Source organism: Eschrichtius robustus, chromosome 4 (assembly GCF_028021215.1).
Source record: "Eschrichtius robustus isolate mEscRob2 chromosome 4, mEscRob2.pri, whole genome shotgun sequence".
Lineage (NCBI taxonomy): Eukaryota > Metazoa > Chordata > Mammalia > Artiodactyla > Eschrichtiidae > Eschrichtius > Eschrichtius robustus.
Window position 1 is genome coordinate 77,707,634 of NC_090827.1, and position 25,713 is coordinate 77,733,346.

General features: G+C 38.6%; 1 protein-coding gene across 1 annotated transcript in view; it reads right to left on the reverse strand.

The window, feature by feature from the left end:
* Nucleotides 1-25,713, reverse strand: part of KIT (KIT proto-oncogene, receptor tyrosine kinase) — an 83,291-nt gene that overhangs the window by 30,805 nt on the left and 26,773 nt on the right. The window contains exons 2-5 of the mRNA XM_068542210.1: nucleotides 14,890-15,159; nucleotides 11,149-11,430; nucleotides 9,926-10,062; nucleotides 3,529-3,697 (exon numbers count right to left, since the gene is read on the reverse strand). Coding sequence (XP_068398311.1) covers nucleotides 3,529-3,697; nucleotides 9,926-10,062; nucleotides 11,149-11,430; nucleotides 14,890-15,159 — 858 coding nt within the window. The remainder of the gene's footprint in view (nucleotides 1-3,528; nucleotides 3,698-9,925; nucleotides 10,063-11,148; nucleotides 11,431-14,889; nucleotides 15,160-25,713) is intronic.

Genomic DNA, 25,713 nt, shown 5'->3' on the forward strand with positions numbered 1-25,713 from the left:
GGGGAAGAGAGCCCCAATATTTAATAAAAATGTTGCAAGAATGTCATTTAGTATTTAGAGAAAAATAAACTTAGATCTTCTTATGATATCATATATCACAAATGAATCAAGGACAGTATTTTAATAATTAAACCATATTTTTAACTAAACAACGGAATTTACTTCTATCAAACTTTGTGGAGGGGAGGGCGAGGGGAGTTTTCTAGGCTTTTTAGAAGCAACCAAAGAAATAAAAATCATAAAAGACAAACCTGAATACATAAACATTTTCAAAAAATATCTATATATAGGAAAATTAATTAAGGTAATAGGAAAAAGAGGACATGAAAATATAGAAGGAAAAATAAACTACTAATTTAAATAAGGCATTCCTTTTCACATATTAAAAGTAGCAAAACTTCAATAAAGCTGTTAAAAAATAATGTATACCCACTCTATGGAAAAATAGCAAAACTAATCTGAAATAAACTCAATAATTTTGCAAGTGTAATTAAAGTAGCACACTGAATTACACTTTGTAAACGGGCACAACTCTTTTGGAAAGCATTTAGCAATATAGATTTTTAAAAATTATCTATTTTTCAATTTAATCCGAGAACTCTTCTTAGTGAGGTAGATGGCTATGTGCAAAAAGAAATGCTATTTACACTAGTCATAATAATTTTAAAAATGAGAAAATAGAGAACTGGTTAAGTAAATAAAGCAGCCCTTAGAAATTATTATATAATAATAATAATAATAATACAAGGAAGAGCTTGAAAAAGACCATAATAAAATAATTGCCAATATCATATTTATAGCCTCCATTTATGGAATGCTTACTATGTGCCAAGAGCTGCCTTAAGTTCTTTAGCATACACTTTATTTAATAATTATGACAAACATTTAACTTATAACAATACTGAAAGAGAACGCTTGTAACCCCTAATTATAGATGAAAAAGAAATCAAGTCCTGGAAAGCCATATAGCTGGCTACCCAAAGCAGAGCCTACATGTGAATACAGGTCTGTGAGAAGCCAAGGCTGGTCTCTTTACTGCAGCACAGCCTAGAGTCTCCACGTACTTTAAGTGAGAAAGAGAGAGAACATAAAATTGTATGTATAATTAAAATCCTGTTGCATATAAAAATATAACCATATACCAAATCCTAAAAATGGTTATATCAAGTTAGTGGAATTATGGAAGAGCTTTAATCTTCTATTTATTTTTCAAAATTTGAAAATTAATTATAGCATTTTATATTATCATTTACCCAAACAGTGCCATTGTCTTTGGCACTGTTTGGTTAAATATATTGATGGCCCACATGAGGTTGACATTAGAGTATTTAACTCTCCTTTAGTTTCCTACAGATTCAGAATAAAAAAATGGAGTCAAACTGTCCTCTGTATCAATGGAAAAAATACTTTTCAGGTGAAAATCAAAAATCATCCAAATGAAAGGAGAACACCACCTTGTTCTAATACCGGAATCATAAATGGTACACCCCTGCCATTCTTTAAGCTAATTTAGATTAATTTTGAGGAAGTAAATGTTTTGTCTGAATGTTACGTTAAATTTTCAGGTACTCAAGGTCATAAATTCAAAGATATCACACAATGCAAAATATTCAAACACCACAGACCAGAATATTTCCACTGATTTCTCTCCGTATCATCATATACAAAATACTAAAGTTCTCCTGAGTTTTCTATAGTCCAGTTTGCTCAATATAGTTTTATGTCCTATAATAGGACACAGCTTCAAATTCATGAAGTGTAAGAATTATTAGACTCAAAGAACCCCACCTGGGTTGTTACAGAGGATGATTTAAGAAATTGATGAGACATTAACATTTAATCAAGTGCAAACACTGTGCCGGGCACATCTGCAAAATATATGGCCTTTCTCCCTCCACAGCCTTGGGAGTTAGAGGCTATGTTTCTCGGAAGAGAAAATGCAGGCAGAGTTAAAGTGGGGTGCATTTGAAAGTTAAGTGGCAGAGCTCCAACTCAAAACCAGGTTGGGGCCACCCCAAAGCCTTGTGTTTTGCGCCACTCCACACTGTGTCCAAATCCTACTCCCAGCCCCTAAAGAAATTACTTTTCTCTTTGTCTCTTACTGTTCGTCCCATCCCAACCCACTCCTGAAACAGTACAAAGCCAGATTCAGGTTTCATGGCCTCAAGTCTTTCCAGTTATACAGTTATATTCTTGGAAATTGATGAATGGATTTTAAAAATCTGATTACATACAATAATAAGCTCCAAACATCCCTACTAATTGCTTTCTGGAGCTGAAGCTGATATATCAACATGCTCCCTAATCAACTTAGCAAATTAGCACTTATGGAGTTTAATATTTTAAAAGCATAGCCTTTTATTCAAATTAATAAATGGTTCACAATCACGTTTAGGGACAGAGTAGTACCCTTTCTCTGGGCTGGCTCTGTAATTGCAAGTAAAGTGTCTTTTTCACGTTCAGTCTGGTGAGATACTTTCCATTACAACATGGGCAGAAACGCCAAAATCATATGAGATTATTGTGGGATAAATCGCAGACCTCTAACATTGGTACATAAATTATTGAAGAAATATGGGGGAAAGGAGAGAAATGAAAACAAATATCACATCATTTTATTATTGCTCATGATGAATTTCACCACCTTACAAGTACTTAATCAAAGTCAAGCACTGAGAATATGGTTGCATTAAAAAGACAAGAAAATAGATTAAATGCAAACAGTACTCAAAAGACAAGAAAAGTGTCAACAAAGTAATTTTAAAATTATTATTATTTTCAGTAATTCAAAATACCACACTCTGATCTCATTAAGTAGATGCTTGGGAAATAAATATTCAGTAAGATTTCTAAAGCACGGAAGACTAAACCAGTTGTGTATACCAGATATGATGGGGTTAGGGCACAGGTTACATGTTTCAGTTTATGCTCTGTAGAATCAATGACCCACGCCTGGTGGGCTGCCTTCCTGAAGGTTTATGCTGCAGCCTATAAGGCTGGATGACAGGGTGAGGTCAGGGGTGTACTGAGGAGGAGAAGCCAATTCAGTCCTTTCTGCTACAAAGGGTGACTAGAGCCCATGAATCATAAAACGATAAACCAAAAGGCTGAGGAACCTCACCAAAAGATTCAGAGAAATACATTAAGCTCTAAGCATATGCCTTCCTCCACAGACAAAAGTCTCCATCCATTTCCAAACTCAAGTCATTCAGCAAGGACTAGAGTTTCTGGAAAGGCTCAACCTACATTTTATTTGTTGAGGTAGGGGAGGTAAGCAGAGAATGACATGTTCAAACAGCTTCACAGTTACAACTTTCCACTTGCCTCTATTAAATTGGTAGAATTTGCTTTTGTGCTCTAGTTGGAAGAGGCTACAAAGATCATTTTCTTTCATATATTCATCCATTCATTCAGTAATTAAAAAAACCCTAAGAATCTGTTCAACATTCCATTAACGTAAAAAGGAAACTATCTAGTAATTTCTTCATTCACTATGCCAGTAATTTATCCATTCCCAGAGATATTTACCTACTACTTCTAAGGTTGTTGTGACATTTGCTGATCCAAAAGTATTATTGGCATAACACATGAACACGCCAGAATCATTAACTCTTGCTGAGCTGATAGTCAATCTTTCCTGACGGAGAAAATTGAAGTCACCCTGATGCCAGCTATTCCTCTTCACCTGTTCTTTAGTCTGCTCATTTCAGAAGGGGAGGGAAAAAAATCAAAGATTACCATAAAATTTATATTCAGGATCTTTCCTAGATAAGTTAAAAATAGCAGCAATTAACTTCTCCGTATTAGCATTCATTATACACTACTTAAGTAAGTATAATAAAACATCATGACAAGTCTGTCATTGGAACACTTCATATTACAGGATTATATTGAAAGATAGTCATTATTAATGATTGGAAAAACATGAAAATTCATTTCTTAATAACCACAGCATATATAATTCCAAATTCTCTGCAGTGCTAAATATTTTTTAACAGTGCCAAATTTTAAAAGTTCTTATATAAGAAATAATACAGGATACTGATATTTTACAAGTCAGCATATTTATATCCTATCAATATTTCCTGTTGTATATATTTTTTTCTATTCTACATCCCAGTGATTGAAAGAAAACACATCACTAGTAACAATCGTTCTATTTTATTAACATTTATATTATTTTCATGAATAAAAATAGACTTACAGTGTCTAAGACTAACTCGAAAATTCATCCTATAGTTCTTACCCAGCAGAATTTTGGCAAGTATTAAAGGGAGTTCCAAAGTATATAAGACATATAAGACAAAATCCCAAATTATTTACACATGAGCTGAAGAGAAAAGGTTGTGCATTTACTCTTGTGATATCACCATCCCACTGTTAATATTTATCTGCAGATAAGACATGGAGAGATTTCTTGTATGGAAAACGTCATGGGGAAACAACCATAATATAAACTATAACCACTCTGTGAAAAGATTAAAAGGAATAGCATAGAGCTTTCTGCATCTTCCAAATTTTCTGTAACATGAACACATTCCTATTACAATGGGGGGAGGGAAGCAACTAGAAAAGTAAATAAACAGGAGCTGATATTGACATGGAACAAGATCAAGGGTGATTCCCTGGCCAGGTTATGGTGAACCTATTAGCATTAGACCATTCTGACAGTACTGTAAATCCGAACAGTCCTTCTGGAAAGCAACTTGGAAGCATGTTCAGACTGAGCAACTCCAGCAAGTTTATCTCAAGGAAACAACTCAATAGAAAACAAAAGCTCCAAGATATTTACTGCGGTGAAAAATTGGAGATGACCTAAATGTATACCAGGTATCAAAATTATGAATACGTGAAAATAAGAAAAATGCTTCTTTTATGTAAAAAGCATAAAATGAGTGTACCTTAAGACAGCAACCATGTGTTAATACATACGCATGAGGGGAGAGAGAAAATAAACATGAAAAAAAATGTGGGCAATATAGCATTTATAAGGACTAACCACTTGAGACTACTGAGCACTTGAAATGTAGTAGGTCCAAATTGAGTTGTGTTGTAAATATAAAATATGCCCCAGATTTTAAAGACTTAATATGAAAAAGTAGTGTAAAATATCCCATCAATAATTTTTATGTTATGAATTTGGTAAAGTAGCAGGATACAGAATTAATGCAGAAATCTCTAGCATTCCTATACACTAATGATGAAAAATCTGAAAGTGAAATTAAGAAAACACTCCCATTTACCACTGCAACAAAAAGGATAAAATATCTAGGAATAAACCTACCTAAGGAGACAAAAGACCTGTATGCAGAAAATTATAAGACACTGATGAAAGAAATTAAAGATGATACCAACAGATGGAGAGATATACCATGTTCTTGGATTGGAAGAATCAACATTGTGAAAATGACTCTACTACCCAAAGCAATCTACAGATTCAATGCAATCCCTATCAAACTACCACTGGCATTTTTCACAGAACTAGAACAAAAAATTTCACAGTTTGTATGGAAACACAAAAGACCCTGAATAGCCAAAGCAATCTTGAGAAAGAAAAACGGAGCTGGAGGAATCAGGCTCCCTGACTTCAGACTATATACTACAAAGCTACGGTAATCAAGACAGTATGGTACTGGCACAAAAACAGAAATATAGATCAATAGAACAAGATAGAAAGGCCAGAGATAAACCCACGCACATTTGGTCACCTTATCTTCGATAAAGGAGGCAAGAATATACAGTGGAGAAAAGACAGCCTCTTCAATAAGTGGTGCTGGGAAAACTGGACAGCTGCATGTAAAAGAATGAAATTAGAACACTCCCTAACACCGTACACAAAAATAAACTCAAAATGGATTAAAGACCTACATGTAAGGCCAGACACTATCAAACTCTTAGAGGAAAACATAAGGAGAACACTCTATGACATAAATCACAGCAAGATCCTTTTTGACCCACCTCCTAGAGAAATGGAAATAAAAACAAAAATAAACAAATGGGACCTAATGAAACTTCAAAGCTTTTGCACAGCAAAGGAAACCATAAACAAGACGAAATGACAACCCTCAGAATGGGAGAAAATATTTGCAAATGAAGCGACTGACAAAGGATTAATCTCCAAAGTTTACAAGCAACTCATGCAGCTCAATATCAAAAAAACAAACAACCCAATCCAAAAATGGGCAGAAGACCTAAATAGACATTTCTCCAAAGAAGATATACAGATTGCCAACAAACACATGAAAGGATGCTCAACATCATTAATCATTAGAGAAATGCAAATCAAAACTACAATGAGATATCATCTCACACCGGTCAGAATGGCCATCATCAAAAAATCTAGAAACAATAAATGCTGGAGAGGGTGTGGAGAAAAGGGAACCCTCTTGCACTGTTGGTGGGAATGTAAATTGATACAGCCACTATGGAGAACAGTATGGAGGTTCCTTAAAAAACTAAAAATAGAACTACCATACGACCCAGCAATCCCACTACTGGGCATATACCCTGAGAAAACCATAATTCAAAAAGAGACATGTACCGAAATGTTCATTGCAGCTCTGTTTACAATAGCCAGGACATGGAAGCAACCTAAGTGTCCATCAACAGATGAATGGATAAAGAAGATGTGGCACATACATACAATGGAACATTACTCAGCCATAAAAAAAACGAAATTGAATTATTTGTAGTGAGGTGGATGGACCTAAAGTCTGTCATACAGAGTGAAGTAAGTCAGAAAGAGAAAAACAAATACCATATGCTAACACACATATATGGAATCTAAGAAAAAAAAATGGTCATGAAGAAGCTAGGGGCAAGACGGGAATAAAGACGCAGACCTACTAGAGAATGGACTTGAGGATACGGGGAGGGGGAAGGGTAAGCTGTGACAAAGTGAAAGAGTGGCATGGACATATATGCACTATCAAACGTAAAATAGATAGCTAGTGGGAAGCAGCCGCATAGCCCAGGGAGATCAGCTCAGTGCTCTGTGACCACCTAGAGGGGTGGGATGGGGGGGTGGGATAGGGAGGGTGGGAGGGAGGGAGACGCAAGAGGGAAGAGATATAGGAACATATGTATATGTATAACTGATTCACTTTGTTATAAAGCAGAAACTAACACACCATTGTAAAGCAATTATACTCCAATAAAGATGTTTAAAAAATTTTTTTTAATATTAATTATATGATAAAATATTTTGGATATATTGCATTAAATAAAATACATTAAGATCAATTTTACGTTTTTTTTTTTTTACTCTGTCATGTGCCTACTAGAAAATTTTAAATTACATAGGAGGCTCACATTCTATTTCTATTGCACAGCGCTGCTAATGTACAGTGGTAGAATTATAGCTATTTCTTTTTTCTGATGTTATTATATTTTTGGAAATTTCTTTTCACTAAGATAAGCATACATAAAAGCTGACTGCCAAAGTTGAATGTTTTGGAATTAAAAAGAAGAGAAACCTGCTTGGTTAACTAACTGTGAGATCTTGGCCAAGTCAAGGATGCCACTATGGTCTCAGCTTTTGTTTCTAAAAGGCAATGAGAGAATAAAGGTCTTTAAAGGCTTTTCCGGTTTGGAGCACTATGTCAATTTGAAGATAATCCCTTCTAAGAGATTCTTCTAATAATTGGCAGAAAGCTGACATTTTCCTGCCTGAGAGTAATTGTTAAGAAGAGACAAAGGGCAAGTGACATTTTTCTCTCGCCTTTTCCAGTCCATCATATTACAGACTTCTCGGCAAAGGCAGAGTGACAATGGACAGGTCACAAGACTATATTCTAGATTCCTGGTATCTTCCTTCTAGTTCCTGCAAGAGCCCAGGAGTCCCTGTTTAGGGAGCTAAACAGGACAATGAATACATTGGTGCTAGAAGGAATAGTTTGTTAATAATTGATACATCAACACCCAAACCCGAAGGCCATAATTTAGGATACTGTCAAAGATCATAATAAAAGCAAGCAAAAATATGAGGGTTTGGAAACCTTAGAAAAGCTAACCAAGATTCACAGTGTTGAATAAACTCCAAGACTCTCTTACGTTTTAAAACAAACAGTTGCAAAAATACTACAACAGTTGTTTTACCCTAAATTTCATTGTGAGTTTAACTTATTCTAAATGATCCAGATCAAATACTATGGATTTTTAAAAGAATTTGATAGTGCTATAACAGTGCTAGGTATTCCAAATTAAGCCAAAGGATATCAATAAAAGATTCATGGATGAACCCTGGCATACAGCCATGAGCCCCATCTGCAAGTCACACATTACATATTGTTTGCACGTGATTTGCTTTTCCTTAACCCTTGGAGGTGCTCACTGGGATTTCCCCAAAGAGTTCCCAACACTGCAGGCTTATCTACCAGTGCCAGTGGATTAATTGGGAATGGCATGCAGGACTCCTGGGAAAAAGTGGTTCAGAACAAAACTGCCTGAGGCAATTTAATTCTCATCTCAAAAAGGCTAATTTTCAAGTTATGTAGAGGCTCAGTTACACACACCGTAAATTGTTCTCTCATCTGAAATCAAGGATCATAGAAAGGCAATTAATATGGGACTGTGTTCTATAAGGTTAGTCAAAAATTCATATGTAAGCTATTGGTTTTATGATAGGACTTGTTTCTCTGACTCATTGGTTCCACTCTCCTGTTAATGGCAGGCTTCACTTAGCAAGGTATCATCCATCACAGGTCTACACGAACGCCATCATAATGGTTTGCATTATGCTAATCACCATAGTTACTTGTTTAGCAAAGGATTCTCTAAACAGGCATGAAACAGCCAATGTTGAATACAGAGCATGAGGCGGAAGAAGAGGAAGAGGAGGATGAAAAGACAGTATTTCCTTTCTTCCAATGTAATACGCATGTGTGTACTAAAGAAAAACTACCATGATAGCAAATTAACTAGTTGGCCAAGATCATTCAAACAAAAATTATTAAAAACTCAGTCAATGGGAATCTTAAGGCAAAATATTAGGGAAACTGGACATTTTAAAGACCTTGTAATTAATACGAGTAGTAGAGAGGGAGAAAAACCTTCAAATATAACTGGCTAAAATTCATTTAATTTTAAGATATGCCTAACACGGTATCTGACATACAGTAGACATTCAATATGCATTTGTTAAATGAATGATAACCTAAACGTGTCCAAATGTTTCAGATTGATGACAACCATTTTATTAATAGCGACTAAAACAAATAGAAAACCATTAGCAACCTGACCTCGGGTAAGCAGCCTCAAAGGAGGAAATCAGATCCATACAAAAAGAAATCTCTCAAATGGATAGGCCTCTCCGTGGCAGAGGGAAGGGCTTCTTGGCTAACATCTGAGACCATTGACTTATGTTGTTAATATGGAAGGAAAAAAATTGGCAACTTTCCCCAATATTTTAAATAATCTGGCCTGAATAGTTGCCATAGTAGCTTTAAAAATCAAGGTAGTTACTCACTGAACCATTAATTTTTTTTTCCCCCACGAAAGTCATTCAAAGAAACAGCATGGAGGAGTAATAACAAGTCTGAAGTTTTCTCTACGACTTTCTCAAAATAAATTTACAAAATGACATTTCTTTGTTACTCATAATGAATGTACACATCTACATATGGTGCAATGAAAGGGGTAAATACATGTCTGTACACACTCTAGACAGTTCCACCCCTGACAGACACACCAGCTGAGCCATCCCCAGGACAATTAACAGACTTTTCTAGAATATGTAAAAGAATGTACATGTATGTATAACTGAATCACTTTGCTGTACAGCAGAAATTAACACAACATTGTAACTCAACTCTACTTCAAGAAAATAAAGTTTTTAAAAAATAGACTCTTTTAAAGAAAAAACCTTCAACTCTCCCACACAGAGAGAATGATACATTGAGGCAAATGGAGAAAACAATCCACTCACCTGGCTGTTTTCCCTTATCCACATTGAGTCCACAGAGCTAGACACGTCTTTTATCAAGCACATCACTGCAAATTCTTCCCCTTCCCTGAGAAGATAGCTGGCTTTGGACACAGACACAACAGGCACAGCTCTGATGGCTAGAATAAAACGAAACATGGCCCTCAAGTAACTGGCTGTAGTATAGCATAACGTTTTAACTTACCATTTTTCCTCAGCTGTGCCCAGCTCACTGTGTGGCCTTTTAAATAAGATATAAGGTATGGTACTAACCGATCTGTATTACTTGTATATTTGAAGACATCAGCAATTAAATTGTACATCCCTCGAGTAACTTCATTAACACCGAGTGAAAAAGATGGACTGTCTACTTTGAGATTATAATAATCCTGAGCAATGCTATTTTGAAATAGGTAGAAGCCCTGGCATAGTGAAGCTGCCTTCATCTTTATTTGACTTGATGGTTTCATGAGAATGTGACCAACAACTAATTATATTCTTTTAACCAAACAGGCATCTTTCCCATGCGCTGTAAAAATAACGTCTTATTTCTTAAAATCACAGGTTTTTAAATAATCAAACTTTCCTTAATTCCAAAGAGCATCCTTTTTCAAAAGCCTTAATAAAAACTACTCAATAGCTAAATGCCATCTGGTGTTGAGTTAGATGATATCTGAAATACAAAAATCTGGGTATCTTCCAGCTATCAAAATATTCTACATAATGCCACATTAATAACAAGGTCCAAAGTCAGCTGGTACTTTCCTCCTCAGATTGTGAATAGTTTGAGAAGGTATTAAAATTAAATAGCTGAGGAGGAAGTCAATTCATAGATCAATAGTAAATCAAGGAGTGAATAATCTGTATGCTAATCTTTTCAGTGTAACTAAGGCTTCCCAATGAGTTTCTCTTGGAAGGAACACTTTGTGCAATTATGAAACTTTGGGATGTCCTGATGTCAGTAGGTTTAAAGACTGTCCCCAGGACCATCTGAATGCCCATCCCTGGTAGACACACCCAGCTGGAGGTGGTCATGGACCCAACACATGGGATGGAGACTGTGAAATAAAGTAATCACAAGCAGCCGGCATTATTTTGAGGCTGGGGGAAACGATCTGAGAAGCTACCTGAGTGACATACTAAGTTGGACCAGTGAGAAGAGAGAAGTCTTCTTTTAGATCACAGGATGCTCTGACTCCCAGAAGAAAGCAAACAAGGGCCCGTACCTGCCCTCACTTTCAGGGTGAATTTCTTCGACAGCACGGACTTGCCCTTCTGGTTCGCCGAGCAGTGTAGACAGAGCCGATGATACTCGCGCTTCACGTTTCTGATCGTGATGCCGGCCTTGGGGTCAGCGACAAACGTCAAGTCCTTGGGAAGAGGTTTCCCCTCGCACCCCATGAGGGAGTAATTGGTCACCTCTGGGTCTGTCAGAGGACAGCGGACCAGCGTGTCGTTGCCTTCCTTCCCGTACAAGGGAAGCTCAACCAGGAAAAGCTTCTCAGGATCTACAGCATATCAACAATCAGTAGTTTGAATGGCTGGTCACAGACACTGGGAACATTTTATAAAAATCTAAAATATTGCCGCTCATAACAACAATCCCTGGTGGCCCAAATGGCTGCTGACTTTATTCTTTGCAAACAAAAGTAGAATTTATCCGAATCATACTAATAAGGAAGAGTTAACACTTAGTAAACACTTTCCACGTGTCAGGCACTAAGCCTGGACCATTACACACTTCTCGTTCTCATTTAATCCTCAATACACCCCTATGTGACAGGCGCTATCATTATCACCATTTTATCGATAAACTGAAGTCTCAAAAACAGTAACTCTCCTTAAGTGACACAGCCCAGAAATGGCAAGATAGAACTCAAAGCCAGGTCTGACTTATATCACAATTTGAACTCTTAAAGCTCTGGGAATATTTTATTGTAATAGTTACCTTTTTTCTACAGCAGGTAACACTCCAAAGAAACTGGGCCAAGAATAAGCCAGCCTGATGGTATCTAATAGGGTGGGAAAAGTAGAATTATACCTTGTTCAGGACTTTCCCACTTACTGTCCAATCTGGAATTTGTTTTGATCTTATCTAATTGACACAACTTCTACTTTTGTGTGAGCCTTTATCACTTTTTTGAAAAGTGTCCAAATATACTTCCTTGTTGTACCAGTTTCCGAATTAATCATATATATATATATATATATATATTTTTTTAATCTATTTAACAAGTAAGAAGACCTATTTAGTTCAGAAAGGTGAAATAATTTCCCTCTGGTGATACAATAACTTGCCTCATTTGTCCCCAAGTGTGCTTGACTTCAAAGTCAAATATGTACTATACGCCTCCAAGACTAAGGGAGAAGCATGGGAAAGAGCCTATGAATTAAAAGAAGAACATAGAGGTTTAGAGGGAGGCAAAATGACCACGATCTAGGAGCCATGTGAGGGTATTCAATGAGAGGAAAGGGAAAAAAATAAGAAATGTTTAAAAAGGGGACTAACCCGTGTTATCAGTACTCAAGATGTGCTAAGAAGCAAGGAATATGGGAACCCCATGGGTCAGCCTGAAGCTTGTATGATAATCAGTAGTAACAGTGCAGAGTACATCAATGTGGAGAAGGAGCTGGAAGGGTCCAGATGTTTTTCCTTATAAAGTGAGAGAATTACCAGCATCTCCATTGTTTGTAACAACACGGGTTTCAGAAAGTTCCTAAGAACAACCCAGTGAACACCCTGAGCACAGGGACATTCCACACAATTCTTTCTTCATTAAGATAAATTTCAATCAGCTTATAAGTAACAATAGAGTAAAATTAAGACTGAAAATGAACAAAACTGAATCATCATAAAATTGTCGTTTAGTGTTTTCATTCCTACAAAACCCTAACCCCTCTGCGTGGGCCTCTTTCCAGAGTTCCCAGTCTCCAGGATCTTCCAGCTTCTGAATAGAATCTAGAAAACTATCAGGAGGCCACACAGTATAAATAACATGTGGGTCTCACTCTATTCATATTCCTTGAAAGATATGTATAAATAGAACTTCTAGAAATCAAATAAATTGATATGCACACGGGGAGTTTATGAGTTTCAGAAATGCTATGGCAAATACTTGATTGTCCAAACCAGGATATTTGTGACTGAAAGGGGTACTCTTAATAATTATGCCAGGACACCAGGCATGGACTGGGAAAGCCTCCGGTCAACTGGGACCTCATATTAGCAAATACAAACCTCATTCTGTATACACAATATGCTGCCGCCTCTACTGTGTAAAGATAATACAGATACAGGGTTGGGCCAACAGATTACACTTAAAATGTTTTTTAATTGTCCTTTCCATCTGTAAATCGGGTGTCCCACAAAAATCAATGACATAATTGAAATATACTTATCATATAATTTTGATCAATTTTCAAAGAGTTTTTTCCAAAACAAATTATGCACCTCCCAGCCTTTCTAAGTTACTCTGCAAACAAATTATCTCATAATGGCTGAAATACGGTTCGAGGCTATAGCTGGTTAGTTTTCCATCTATTCTTTCTCAGTCACTTGAGTCATAGTTCCTACAGCAATGTCCCAATTTCCTTCATTGCTGTTTAAGACACATTACTTAAGCATCCGAACATCTTAAATCGGTAATAATTAAGTACAGTTCTAAGTTATTGGGGATGACTTCCCCCATCAAGAAAATCTGTGAGCTCTGTGAGACTGATTTGGCTAATGCAGCAGTTTCCCTATTTATTCAGCTGTCTACCCATCCTATTCATAAGCAGAATGATACTTCATTACCACCTGGAAATTACAGAGTACCTTCTTGAATGTCAAAGAACAGGACATGGTCGGCTCAACAATTATGGAACCATACCCGGAGGCTAGCTGTGGCTTTTCAACGTGTCTTTCTTTGCAGCTACCCACCCAGGAAAGAGTAAAAGATAAACTAAGGCGAGGCAGCGTCAGTTTCACGGCAACCTTCTGTACAGAGAACATGAGAGGCAATTTTACTAACCCTTGACAGAACTAGAATTTGCACAATTTTGTCTCCCTGATAACAATTACATAAGGAAGACAGAGCAGGTGATCTCATCCAAGTGTTGCCGTGAGGAACTGTGACTCTAGGCGGGGCTCAGATCCACAATCTAGGATAAATTTATTCGGTCCTCTTCCACAATACCATGCATGAGGTTGCAAGGACAACCCCAGGCCAGGTACAAACCCAGGACTAGAACTGAAACTATTTCTCCTCCTATACTGTGGGTATGTCTCTTAAGCTTTAAGTGCTTCAGTTTTTACAACAGCAAAAAGAGACTCCTCCCTTATCCCTGCCCCTAGCCCCCCAGGAAATCTCCTCCTGACAAGGATATTAAAAGCACAAACACAGATGAATCACTGCATTCATCACATGAGATGAGGTACAGAAATCCAACCATCACATTTTCCTTTTGTTTCTAAGAGGTCATAATTTTTTAAATGAATGAACTGACTTCTATTAAGAACCTAGGAAGGACAGGGTGTGCTTAGCCAACTGAGTTATTTTTCTGGAATTTACTCCCTAAAAGTGGGTCAATTCATTTGAAGCTTTGATCTGTTTAGGCCTTTAGTTCCCTGAAGTGTTTTTACTAAGTGGGAGTATCTGGAATCTCAAGGCATTAAAATGCCGCCTTCCCAAAGGGCCTAATTTATTCTCAGGGTTTACTCACATCACCAGGACAAATGGGCTAAACCATATTGTAATCTCATTAGGAAGAGTATCACAGCCTTGCAGACCTTCAGCTGGAGTCATACCCAAAGCCACTATGTATCAAAAGACGGGGGAAACGAACAAAAAAAAATTTTTGTCTTATGCTTCCTAGACCCAGCCAGTAATATTTTATCCATGACTCAGCCATCTATATGTCATCCCTAATTAAGGACAGGATATAAAGTTCTCTAAGTATAGCATCAAAGAAAGCTGAGCATTTACCTCTAACAAACACATAAATGGAACCGCTCAAGCCGCCTTCATTGGTGCACGTGTAATTGCCTGTATTTGTGGCCTCTGCTTTCTTGGTGATCCATTCTGGGTATGTTTTCTCTCTCAATTGACCCAGAGTCTCAAAAGTCCACTTGACAAATCCTGGGTCGGTGCATAACAGCCTAATCTCATCCCCGACGCTGACAATTAACTCTGATTTTGCTGGATGGATGGATGGTGGAGACAGTTCCCCTGGACTCACAGATGGTTGAGAAGAGCCTGCCAAGAAAAATGAAAATCGTGTTGAATGTGATCTTTTTCTTAGGCGAAATAAGGATTTCTTCCAATATTGATTTCCATCTTCTGTGTACTCGACAATAAAAATAGGACAAAGCTGCCCAGCTATTTATGGGGAGAGAGTTTTTTTTAAAGTTTCTCAAGTTCATCTAGAAAATTAAGTTATTTTCTGCAACCCTCAATTAATCCTGAGGGTCACCCTTGGTATGCAAGCCAAGACTTGCTGGATGCCATGGCCTTCTCTGGGTTAAACACACAGCGGGGTCAAGTTTCTACTCTGAACATGGGCCATTGCAATGATACTGACATGCTGACACCCAGTCTAGAAACAACAAAAACAAAATCTTGCACTATTAAAAAAAAAACTACTGGGCTGTCACTCTTTAAGCAAAATGTACATGATCATGATTAACTTGGCTTTTTCTTAAAACTTTGTGAATTCAGTTATTTCTATGCAATTCTCCTTATATGGTGATGGTCATCAAAAAAGGACTATCTGTAAGTTTCAAATAATAAGGCAGAAAATGAAAATCTTATTTTAATGGTCAGATCATGAGATTTCCTGGCCTACGTTGGGTTGCGGCCTGATCAACCTAATGCCTAGAGAGGTTTCCTACATAGGAAACTAGTTTAAAGATATAAACTATAGACTCCGAATATGAAACTTGAACCTTAGAAAATTCACAGCAGCCAATTCATTCATTCATTTGTGCACACATGCATCTATAGCATGAAGGCAAGTATCTGTTCATTACTTGTGATCTACAAAAGCATTGTTAGGTGCTGGGAGAAAATCCACATAAATGGGACACACGGTCCTTACACTTCCGGAGCTTAAAGTACACAGTGTTCAATGTCAGAATAATGAAACAAAGATACAAGGTTTAGCTTTAGGCTAAAGAAAAAGAAGTGGGCCGGATTTTCACAATATCAGAAGAGGAGAAAGAAAAGACAGACATGTACCAGAGATACATACCACCGAGACACTCATGCACAGTGAGATACCAGAGGTCAACTAGATTCAGGGAAACCAGTGAAAAGCTCTGGTCCTAAGGTAGGCAGAAGCCACAGAACCCACAGCAAGGATTTGAGACGAAAAGAGGAAGATCTGATACTGCCAGAGGAAGAGCACATTAGTGGCTAGAGTGCCATGAAAAATACAAAAGGTTGACTCACATATGACCTGGGTGAGATGGGCTGGGGCACCAGGAGAACAGAGCTCCCTGGGGGGCTTTCAGCCACTTCTGCAGGATCATGGGGGGAATGGTTCATGTGCCTGGGATTTGTGCCCCCTGCACACATACAAGGTCAGAGACAGAACTGACGTGGGTTATGAAGGAGGAGCAAAAGCCATCCAAGCCAGGTAGAGGAAGGGGCGGCAGCAGGAGTAGGCCATACCAGGAGCCTCTCCACAAGTTCAGGGCAGAGATGGCGATAGAAAGGGAGGGTCAGAAAGGGACAGGGACGGGAAAAGCAAGAGACCTGCTCCCAGGTGCTACCTGGGCGGTAGATGGACTTCTCACCTGACAACCCGAAATTCCGATGGTGGAGCAAGAGTAATACCTGTGAAGTTAAAAGACACGAACAAATAATCCAAGGAAAGGGTTTGTAGACAAAAGAGGAACACAACGAGTACCGATCTTACCAGCTAAGAGTGGGTAGGAAAGAGTCAAAAGAGATTTTTGAAAATGAGACCACCAGAAAGGAAGGGGAGAGGCTAAAGAGGCAAGGCAGGCAACACACAAAAGGTTTCAAAGAGAAGGTGGGTGGGTCCCAGGGCAGAGGCTGAGCAAGGTCAAAGGGAACGAACCAAGCCTCCCCAGACTTGGTTAGAAAGACACCACAGGAAATCCAATTTCAGTTGAGTGAGAATTTCTGTTGGCTTCAAGGTTAAAGGCTGCAAGTGTAGACCTCTTCTTAGAGAGCTGTGGCAGGAGAAAGCACAGAAGAAATAGATCTGTAGTCAAACAAGCTTAAAAGTTAAAAAAAAAAAAAAAAAAAAAAATAGGAGGCCTGCTGGCATTTGAAGATGGAAGAAACAGAATCCATGGAGAGGGACAGACCAAAGGTGCTCTAAAGAAGGGATGAAGTTGCCCCCTGAAGGTGTGTATAAATGACCAGTCTCAGTTCCACTTTGTTAACCCAGACAAATATTTCATCTGGGCACCTTCCAACCACGGCATCAATTGTAGCTCCATGATGTCATGCAAAGTACACCCCCAGATCAGAAGATGCTCAGCAGCCCTGATTCACAGAAGATTAACAGTAAGTTCAATCATAATCATCAAATGTTACTGAGCACCCAATATCAAAAAAAAACAAACAACCCAATCCAAAACTGGGCAGAAGACCTAAACAGACATTTCTCTAAAGAAGATATACAGATTGCCAACAGACACATGAAAGGATGCTCAACATCACTAATCATGAGAGAAATGCAAATCAAAACTACAATGAGGTATCACCTCACACCGGTCAGAATGGCCATCATCAAAAAATCTACAAACAATACATGCTAGAGAGGGTGTGGAGAAAAGGGAACCCTCTTGCACTGCTGGCGGGAATGTAAATTGATACAGCCACTATGGAGAACAGTACGGACGTTCCTTAAAAAACTAAAAATAGAATTACCATATGACCCAGCAATCCCACTACCGGGCGTATACCCCGAGAAAACCATAATTCAAAAAGAGTCATGTACCACAATGTTCATTGCAGCTCTATTTACAATAGCCAGGACATGGAAGCAACCTAAGTGTCCATCGACAGATGAATGGATAAAGAAGATGTGGCACATATATACAATGGAATATTAGCCATGAAAAGAAATGAAATTGAGTTATTTGTAGTGAGGTGGATGGACCTAGAGTCTGTCATACAGAGTGAAGTAAGTCAGAAAGAGAAAAACAAATACCGTATGCTAACACATATATATGGAATCTAAAAAAAAAAAAAAATGGTCATGAAGAACCTAGGGGCAAGACGGGAATAAAGACGCAGACCTACTAGAGAATGGACTTGAGGATACAGGGAGGGGGAAGGGTAAGCTGGGACAAAGTGAGAGAGTGGCATGGACATATATACACTACCAAATGTAAAACAGATAGCTAGTGGGAAGCAGCCGCATAGCACAGGGAGATCAGCTCAGTGCTTTGTGACCACCTAGAGGGGTGGGATAAGGAGAGTGGGAGGGAGGGAGACGCAAGAGGGAAGAGATATGGGGATATATGTATATGTATAACTGATTCATTTTGTTATAAAGCAGAAACTAACACACCATTGTAAAGCAATTATACTCCAATAAAGATGTTAAAAAAAAAAAAAAAAAACTAAAAATAGAACTACCATATGACCCAGCAATCCCACTACTGGGCATACACCCTGAGAAAACCATAATTCAAAAAGAGTCATGTACCACAATGTTCATTGCAACACTGTTTACAATAGCCAGGACATGGAAGCAACCTCAGTGTCCATTGACAGATGAATGGATAAAGAAGATGTGGCACATATATATAATGGAATATTACTCAGCCATGAAAAGAAACAAAATTGAGTTATTTGTAGTGAGGTGGACAGACATAGAGTCTGTCATACAGGGTGAAGTAAGTCAGAAAGAGAAGAACAAATACCGTATGCTAATAACACATATACATGGAATCTAAAAAAAAAAAAAAAAAAAAATGGTTCTGAAGAACCTAGGGGCAGGACAGGAATAAAGATGCAGACGTAGAGAATGGACTTGAGGACACGGGGAGGGGGAAGGGTAAGCTGGGACGAAGTGAGAGAGTGGCATGGACTTATATACACTACCAAATGTAAAATAGATAGCTAGTGGGAAGCAGCCGCATAGCACAGGGAGATGAGCTCGGTGCTTTGTGACCACTTAGAGGGGTGGGATAGGGAGGGTGGGAGGGAGACGCGAGAGAGGAGATATGGGGATATATGTACACGTTTAGCTGATTCACTTTGTTATACAGCAGAAACTAACACAACACTGTAAAGCAATTATACTCCAATAAAGATGTTTAAAAAAAAAAATGTTACTGAGCACCAACAATATGAGAAGTGCTATGGACGAGACTGTGTGCCCACTAGGCTGAGTATCTAAATGAAGGGGCCAGAATGTGGGAATGAAGTGGTTAGGATTATCTTTAAAGTCATACAGTGCATTAAATAATGAAAATGGGCACAGCGGTAAATGGAGACGCTATTATTTCAATTATTTATCCCCTTTAAAAAAGGAATACTTCCGGGAATTCCCTGGCAGTCCAGTGGTTAAGACTTGGTGCTTTCCCTGCTGTGGGCCTGGGTTCAATCCCTGGTCGGGGAACTAAGATCCCACAAGCTACGTGGCACGGCCAAAAAAAAAAAAAAAAAAGGAGTACTTCCTAGTCCATATGAGCGACGTTGACAGTAAACTGAATCCAAAAATTCTCAAGAATTTATATTGCAATATATTTCAATCAATTCAATCTTCTCATGAGTGGGTCTTAAGGGCATATGCAGATACTACAACCTGGCTGAATAAATACTGTTGACTTCTGGAGACCTGCCACCCCAACGTAGGCAAGGCTTAGCTGTGTGACCTAAGGCAGGCCACTCGAGCTTTCTGTGCCCAAGTTTCCACATCTGGAAAATGATGATAGAAATACCCTCATTTCACAGAGTTCTAATGCAAACCAAATGCGATAAATACACGCAAGGAGCTTAACACAGGACTGGGCAGTTTGTAATAAATGCTAGTTATTACAGTGAAGCAATAAAGCATCCTAGGTAAGAGCTTGACTCATTTTTTTTTTTGAGGTTTCTGAAATTTTTTTGAATTTATTTTATTGAAGTATAATTGATTTACAATGTTGTGTTAATTTCTGCTATAAGTGATTCAGTTATACACATATATATTCTTTCTCATATTCTTTTCCATTATGGTTTACCACAGGATGTTGAAATTACAGTTCCCTGTGCTATATGGTAGGACCTTGTTGTTTATCCATCCTATATATAATAGGCTGCATCTGCTAATCCCAAACTCCCACTACATCCCTTCCCCTTGGCAACCACAAGTCTGTTCTCTATGCCTGTGAGTCTGTTTTTGTTTCGTAGATGAGTTCATTTGTGTCATATTTTAGATTCCACATATAAGTGATATCATATGGTATTTGTCTTTCTCGTTCTGACTTACTTCAGTTAGTATGATAATCTCTAGAGATAAGACTGTACAGATTTGCCTCCTGGCTCTGCCACTTACTAAGTGTGTGATCCTTAGGCAAGTTACCAATCATCTCTGCCTCGGTTTCCTCATCTTGAAAGTAGGGACAGCAACAGCACCTGTTCATAAAGCTGTTATGTAAAGCACTCAGAATTGTGCTTAGGCACATAGAAAACACATAATAAATACGAGACACAATTATTCTAAAAACAGAATCTCTTATCTTCCCTCCAATCAGTCCTGACTTACTTCCTATGGATGTGAATGGGTCCATCATTTCCCAAGCAGATTTCTGCCTGACTTCGCCCTCCTTGGCAGTAAAATCATAGCACTCTTTCTGCAGAGCCTCTGCCACACATCCCTGTATGCCTTTCCACTCCTGCTGCCCCACCCCAGACTAGCCATTTACAATGTCATGGAGAGAACATCCTCTCCTGAAAGATCTCCATGCCTCCGGCCTCCACTCACCCCACCCCCAAATCATCCAACCTCATAACCCTGAGACCCATCAGCCTAAAACACCATTTTCAACAACCCCACTGCCAGCCTCAAAACCCGTAACAGAGGCAGCAGCAGCTAACACTGACATCACGTGCGGCTTACAAAGCATTTTCACGGGATTAATTTCTAGCTGTTTCCTCTGCACCCAACCTGCCTCTCCAGTCAGACAGACCCTTAGGCTAAGGATGCTGCAAACACGCTTCAGTCCTTGCTATGCCCATCTCTCTGCCCATGTCCCCAGGGCACAGCTACTCCACCAATTCACCTCTTTGTCATATGGAAAGCCCTGTCTTCACGGCTGTTGTTCCCTAACCACTCCAGGTCGTGATCACCTGTCCCCACTAAATCCCTCTAACATGTTCAGCCCCATCACCCATCTGGCTTCTACTGCTGTACCATAGTGGTCTACATCTATATCTTACCTTCTCTACCTACTGCAAGGTCTTAGGGCCCTCAGGGTAAGGATCCTAAATTGTACTTTTTTTCCCTAGCATAGTCATAAAAAAGATTCCCTTCAATCCCTGAACATATAAAAGACTGGAGGAAGGACAGGTTCCAAAACACCCAGCTCCTGTAACAGATGCTAACAGTCTTCCGACCTATCCCCAAAAGAGCACAACTGTCTATTCCGTTGCTCCACTAAGAAAAGGGAGTGGCTTAATTCATCCATTAAAACTACTATGGATACCTCCAAATTTGATATCATTAGTTTGCACTTTACTTCTAGAGTTTTAAAAAATAAATTTTTTAAATATTCCCCACCAGAAGCATTCAGGGTTTTATTTTCAAAATAAATGATAAGTTCAACCCTCAAACTCATACTATAAAATGAAAATAGAGCTTACATCAGAGTGGGACTGTGGATATTATTCTCTTGTCTCCAAACTATAATGCTCTCACAAGAAAAAAAAAAACAACTAGAGATTCCTGTTAAAACATATATATATGTGTGTGTGTATACGTATATATACAAACACACAGACATATATACACACATACTTTTATTATATTTAAAAAGCAATACCAATAATTTATTCCAACTGACCTTTGAAATTGCTCTGGAATCACACATTTTGAAATATATCAGGTACATAGCAAGTTCTCAACAAACGTTTGTTGAATTGGGTTTTATCTATATCAGGACCCTTTGCATTTGAACATATACTTCCCTAATTATGTTTGGCTAATAAAAATATCAAGAGTTGCTTTCTGTTTCCTGAACACATGTTAATTAATGAGCCCCCCAAAAAATGATAGATGGCAAACCCCACCATTCTGGGGACCAAGTACTATAATGAGTGATGGCTCTGGGCTAGGAACTCCAGGACCTATTCAGCAAATACTTATCCCAGGTACCTTGCTAAGTGCTGGACCTAGGAAACAGTCCTTGCTCTCAAGAAGCACAAATAAGGGAGGAAAAGGGCACTTATGAACAGTCAACAACGCAAGATTTTAACAATAGTTCAAGATAAATACCAACATACCCTCTGTAACCTCTTTTTAGTGTAAAATTCAACCATATCCAAAAGAATTGAAATCAGGATGCAAACAGATACTTGCACACCAACGTTCATAGCTGCATTATTCACAATAGCCAGAAGGTGGAAAAACCCAGTTGTCCATCGACAGATGAATGGATAAACAAAATGTGGTATATACATAAAACAAAATATTATTCAGCCATAAAAAGGAATGAAATTCTGACATATGCTACAACATGGATGAACTTTGAAAACATTATGTTAAGTGAAATAAGCCAGACACAAAAGGATAAATACTGTATGATTCCACTTATATGAGGTATCAAGAATAGGCAAATTCATAGAGACAGAAAGGAGAATAGAGGTTACCAAGGGCTAGGGAGAGGGAGGAATGGAGGGTTATTGTTTAATGGGTTTCTGTCCGGGATGATTAAAAAAAAAGTCCTGGAAATGGATATGGTGATGGTTGCACAACATTGTGAATGTACTTTAATGGCACTGAATTAGACACTTTTAAATGGTATGCTTTATATTATGTATATTTTACCACAGTTTTTTTAAAAACTAAAGTTTTTTAAAAATCAGTAATTCTTCAAGGCACGGGGGAAGCCTCAAATTTTCTCAGCTACCTGGGCTCTTTCTTATCTGACCACTCTGACCTCTAGTAGTAGCCTCTGTGGGCCCCCCAAGTTTATCTTAAATCACAGCATTAAAAAATTAATCACTGTTATTATTTTTATTTGTTCCACACAGCTGTGTTTGAGGGCTTGAACACCAGCTCTCTTTCTTCCCAGCTCTCTACTACCTTATACAGAGTAGTCATGCATAGCAGAAGCCTCTTTTAGTGCTCTGGGCTGAATAAGCTAGAAATTTTAAACCACACTGACTACTGCCCAAGAGACTTGAATGCTCAAGGCTACTAGAGTTCTTCTCCTGTACATCTTTGCTTTTCTCCCCACACTATCTGAGTCCTTTGGTTTTATTCTCAAACCTGTTTATGGAAGTTGGACTTGATATTATATTATATATAAGTACATGTTATGAAAATTGATGAAATATGAGCGTGTGTGAGTGTGTGTGTGTGTGTTTGGGGAAAGCTGTTGATTCTCTGATAACTAAGCAACACTCTATAAGGTGGCTCAACTGAAAAAACCCTACAGGTTCTTCAAGTTAAATGTGGGTGAAACATTAGAAGATTGGGGTAGGGTCTCCACTTCACAAACACGGGGGGGGATTCTGCATTCTGACTGTCTCACAGGCACTACGTTTAAAGAAACTGAAATTAGAAACTGCAGGCCTTATATTGTGGGTGTGGTGTATGGGGAAGACAGCAGCTCAGACTGCCTGAGAACTCCCATCAGTCAACCCAAACTCAAAGTCAACCCAAACTCAAAGAAAAAGTTCTGTTTCTCCATCAAAAAGAACAAAGCCATCCATCTTTCTTTTCTTAAGTGAAATAAACCATTCAAGGTAGACCTGTATTTTTTGTGATCTGTGGCTTAAAAGACTCGAGTCCAGAGTGGGCTTCTACAGTACAAGCTTCTTAATGACCGGTGTAAGTCGGGGCGACTGGCTTGAGCACAGGTTGCTCCCCAACCACCTTCAGTAGTGGTTGGACCATGTCAACTGTTAATCAATCTGGAGTCTCAACTTGTCCTCCTAAGGTCTTTATACCCTTCACAAATGTCTAAAGCTGCAAAGACTGAATTTATAGCTGGGGTTAAAAGTAAGGAAGTCATTTCAAAACCTTCTCCTCTTTGGACACAAATATAAGGAACCAGGCGAGATAATGGCAGGGAAGAAAACCCACATAGAGAGGCCTATTCTAGTTTTGGGGAAGTAGAGCTGTGAATAAGGCAAAGCTCAAAGCTCCACTGTAGTTCAGCTCCTCTCTGGTTCACATACTGTTCAACCACAATTCGTAATAAAAGGGCTAATGATTTGTATATCCTACTGTTTCTGACACACTTTTATATTCCCATAGGAGTAAACTGGATAAAAATCAAGATGGAAGGATCGTAGTAATTGCCCACAACACCCATGAGGCTTTTGAAAACAAGTAGATGACACTGGAAATAGAATAAAGCTGGGGTTGGGGGTATGAGCTCAGTGAAAACCACACAAGTCCTTAAAAATGCTCTTGCCCAGCGAGAGGGAGAGTGTGAATCCACTCCGGATCCCCACGCAAATTGGAGGAAGACACGCCATGGAGGATCCAGCATGGCCCCCATTCCACTGTGGTGAGGCCACGCCACCAGAACCATTAAGACATCTTTCATGTCAACATGCATCTATTGCATAATTATTACCATGGTAGTGAACGAGATGCTGATGGGGAACTCAGCCTTGCGTAGGAGACAAATCTAATACAAATGAAACAAAAATACTGAGAGGTCACAAACAGGTCCCAAGACTCAAAGGAAGCAGCTATCATTCTGCCCAAAAGGATCACGAAAAGCTCCAGGGGGAGGGGCCTTGAGAGCTAAGCCAGGAAGTCTTTGTCTGTGTGTTTGCACGTGCCCGTGTTTGTATGTGTATTCGAGGAAAAGCTCATCCTATGAGGATCCCATCCCACCCACCCCCACCCCCCAAACTGTGAGCTCTCAGAATCCAAAGCCAGGTCTGTAGCCATCACTAGCCTCAAAGGCCTCACAGGGCATCAGGAATACAGCATGTGCTCACTAAGTGCACAGCGAAGGAATGACTACGTATAGAAAATGCAGAGGTGCAGGATATGGGAAGATAATCTGAGACATCATCTTACAGAGCAGTGCTTTCCTCATCTAGGGTGTTTGCTAACAGTCTTCTTGAAGGTCAATTTCACTCAGTGACAAATAACAGTAAACATCCTTTTATATTATAATACATAGCATAAAATAGAAAGAAAAAAATCAAACGCATTTTTTTCAGGGGGAAAACATGAGCTTTCAAAGAAATTGAACTGCCTCACGACTACATACTCACAAACACACCACCCAAATCCCGACCATCTCCAACCTTTAAAAGCACCTCCACGGACAAGTTTGAGAACAGTCCTAAATGGATCACTTGAATTCCAATTCACAATTGAACACTTTCCAAAGGATTTTCTGGGTAAGAGAAAAGTTCAGATATATCTTTAATCTTATAACATAGAGATTTAAAGTACTCAACTGAATAGAACTCACTGCTAAAATCTACTCAGGTTTAGACATGAGATAAACAATAGGTAATTGACACAGTCTCCTCACCATCCTTTAAGTCTCTCACTGTAATACCCCTATGTTCGGGGCCTGAAAAAAACAATTCCTTGGTACAATGCAAATTTGTATTTAGCTTCTAAAAATAAAATTCCTCTCTGCA